We start from the raw sequence: 2,212 nt of genomic DNA on the forward strand, positions 1-2,212 counted from the left end.
AGTAGGCTCCAGGCTTGTGGGGCTGGAACCCACGAATGGTGAGATCATAACTTCAGCCAAAGTGGGACACTTAATCGACTGAGCCACCCAGGTGCCCCTTGTTTGATTTGGTTTGGTTTGGCTTGGTTTTTGTTTTTTAAAGCCAGTTTCTCAAGCTTCCCCTGAAGCAATGCATTTTCCCTGAGCACTGATTGAGAAATATATGTCAATTCAGACTTCCAAATGTGTTAACCGAAAGAGTTTTTTCAGTGCCTCTTTCACATCCTTATTCCTCAGACTATAGATCATGGGGTTCAACATAGGGAAGAGCACAGTATAAAATGTGGACACCATTTTGTCCCTCTCAAGGGAATAGCTGGAACTTGGGCGAGAATAGATGTAGAGAATGGAGCCATAGTACAAGATGACAGAGACCAGGTGGGAGGAGCAGGTGGAGAAGGCCTTGCGGCGGCCCTGGGTGGAGCGAATTCTTAAGATGGCAGCGATGATGAACAGGTAGGAGGCGAGGATGAGCATCGTGGGGGTGATGACATTGGAGGCCAGGAGGAAGTAGAGCACAGCCTGGTAGCTCTCTTTAACATCACACGCCAACTTCACCAGAGGTGGGACATCACAGAAAAAGTCGTCAATGACATTGTCACCACAAAAATCCAATGTGAATGTGTTGCTGGTGAGTATTATTGCATTGACAAAACCTCCAGTGTAGGAATATGTAACCAAACAGATGCACAATGTCCTTGACACGGACTGAGCATAAAGCAGAGGGTTGGAAATGGCCGCGTAGCGGTCATAAGCCATGGCAGCCAACAGGTAACACTCACTGTATGCCAACCCAGCAGAGAAGAAGAACTGAGATACACAGCCAGCAAAGGAGATGCTTTTGTCTTCAGAGATACAGGTCATGAGGATCTTTGGGGTGTAGACAGAGGAATACCAGAGATCCAAAAAAGACAGATTCCCAATGAAAAAATACATGGGTGTGTGCAGCCGGGAGTCATTACAGATCAACACTATGAGGGTGGTATTCCCTACCACAGTCAGAGAGTACACACCAAGGAATACCCCAAACAGGACCAGCTGCATCGTTGGGTCTGTGGTGAAACCCACCAGAATGAACTCAGTCACCGTATGATTGCTTCTTTCCATGACTTAAGGAGATACCATCTACAAATGAAAGAGTGAAGAGTTTAACACCCTCAGCCGATACTACAGGAGATCCTTCTCTGTGATAGGACTGCGAGATGTGGTCAAGGTTATGGATTTTAGGGTAAGGGATATCAGAACAGGAATCCTGCCTGGCTAGGGCAGGTGATGGGAGTTTTCGAGTCTCAAAATATTCATTTCAATGAGATGCACTTAACAATAGGAAAGCTTGAGTGATCTTGGGGGCTTATTCATTTTTTTGAGAAAATAGGTCTTGAGCCCCAGGTTCCATCTGAGCATTGGGATATAGCAATGAGGACAATAGGGCTGACCCTTATTCTATGGAGACTTTATTTAGAAGGGAGGCATACGTAATAAATAAACAAATAAGTGTAGAAATATTTTCAGTTAATTTTAGAAATATTAAGAATATAAAACTGGATGGTGGAGTGAAAATGAATTGGGAGAGGAGCTAATTAAACTTAGACAGTGAGAGGAAACATTCCTTTCAAGTTGTTCAAAGTCCATGAGAGATGGGAAAGTCCCCGGGGTTTGGAAGGTGGTGACATTTGAAAACGGCACAATATACGACCCCAAAATATGGCATTTTGGCATATTTTTCTTTTTCATTAATGTTGTAGCATGTATCATTACTTTGTTTTTATTGACAAATAATATTCCTTTATATAGATATACCGTATTATTTTACCCATTCATCAATTGATGTATGTTTTACTATTAGTAATTTTTGCCAATTATGAATAATGCTGCTATGAACCTTCCTGTAGAAGTTTTGTACAGACGTGTTCATTTATAATTGCTGAGTTACATGGTGTATCTATATTTAACATCTCGAGAAACTACAAAACTGTATCTCAGATTAGCCCTGCCGTTTTTCAATCACATCGGCAAAGTACATGCATTCCAATTTTTCCTTATTCTGATACAAATTATTGTTTTTTTGATTTTAGCAATCCTATTGGGTGTGAAGTGGTATAATATTGTGGTTTTGACTTACATTTTCTTTCTTTTTTTTTAATGCTTAATTTATTTTTGAGAGAGAGACACA

At 41.2% G+C, this 2,212-nt stretch overlaps 1 protein-coding gene across 1 annotated transcript; it reads right to left on the reverse strand.

Annotated features, from left to right (window-relative positions):
* Positions 1–210: 210 nt before the first annotated feature.
* LOC112865423 (olfactory receptor 9G19-like) lies at positions 211–1,146 on the reverse strand. Its single transcript, XM_025928520.2, has one exon. The coding sequence runs from the start codon at positions 1,144–1,146 to the stop codon at positions 211–213; it is 936 nt and encodes a 311-aa protein (XP_025784305.2).
* Positions 1,147–2,212: the final 1,066 nt, after the last annotated feature.

The sequence above is a fragment of the Puma concolor genome, chromosome D1 (genome assembly GCF_028749965.1).
Source record: "Puma concolor isolate L17-30 chromosome D1, mPumCon1.1.hap2, whole genome shotgun sequence".
NCBI lineage: Eukaryota > Metazoa > Chordata > Mammalia > Carnivora > Felidae > Puma > Puma concolor.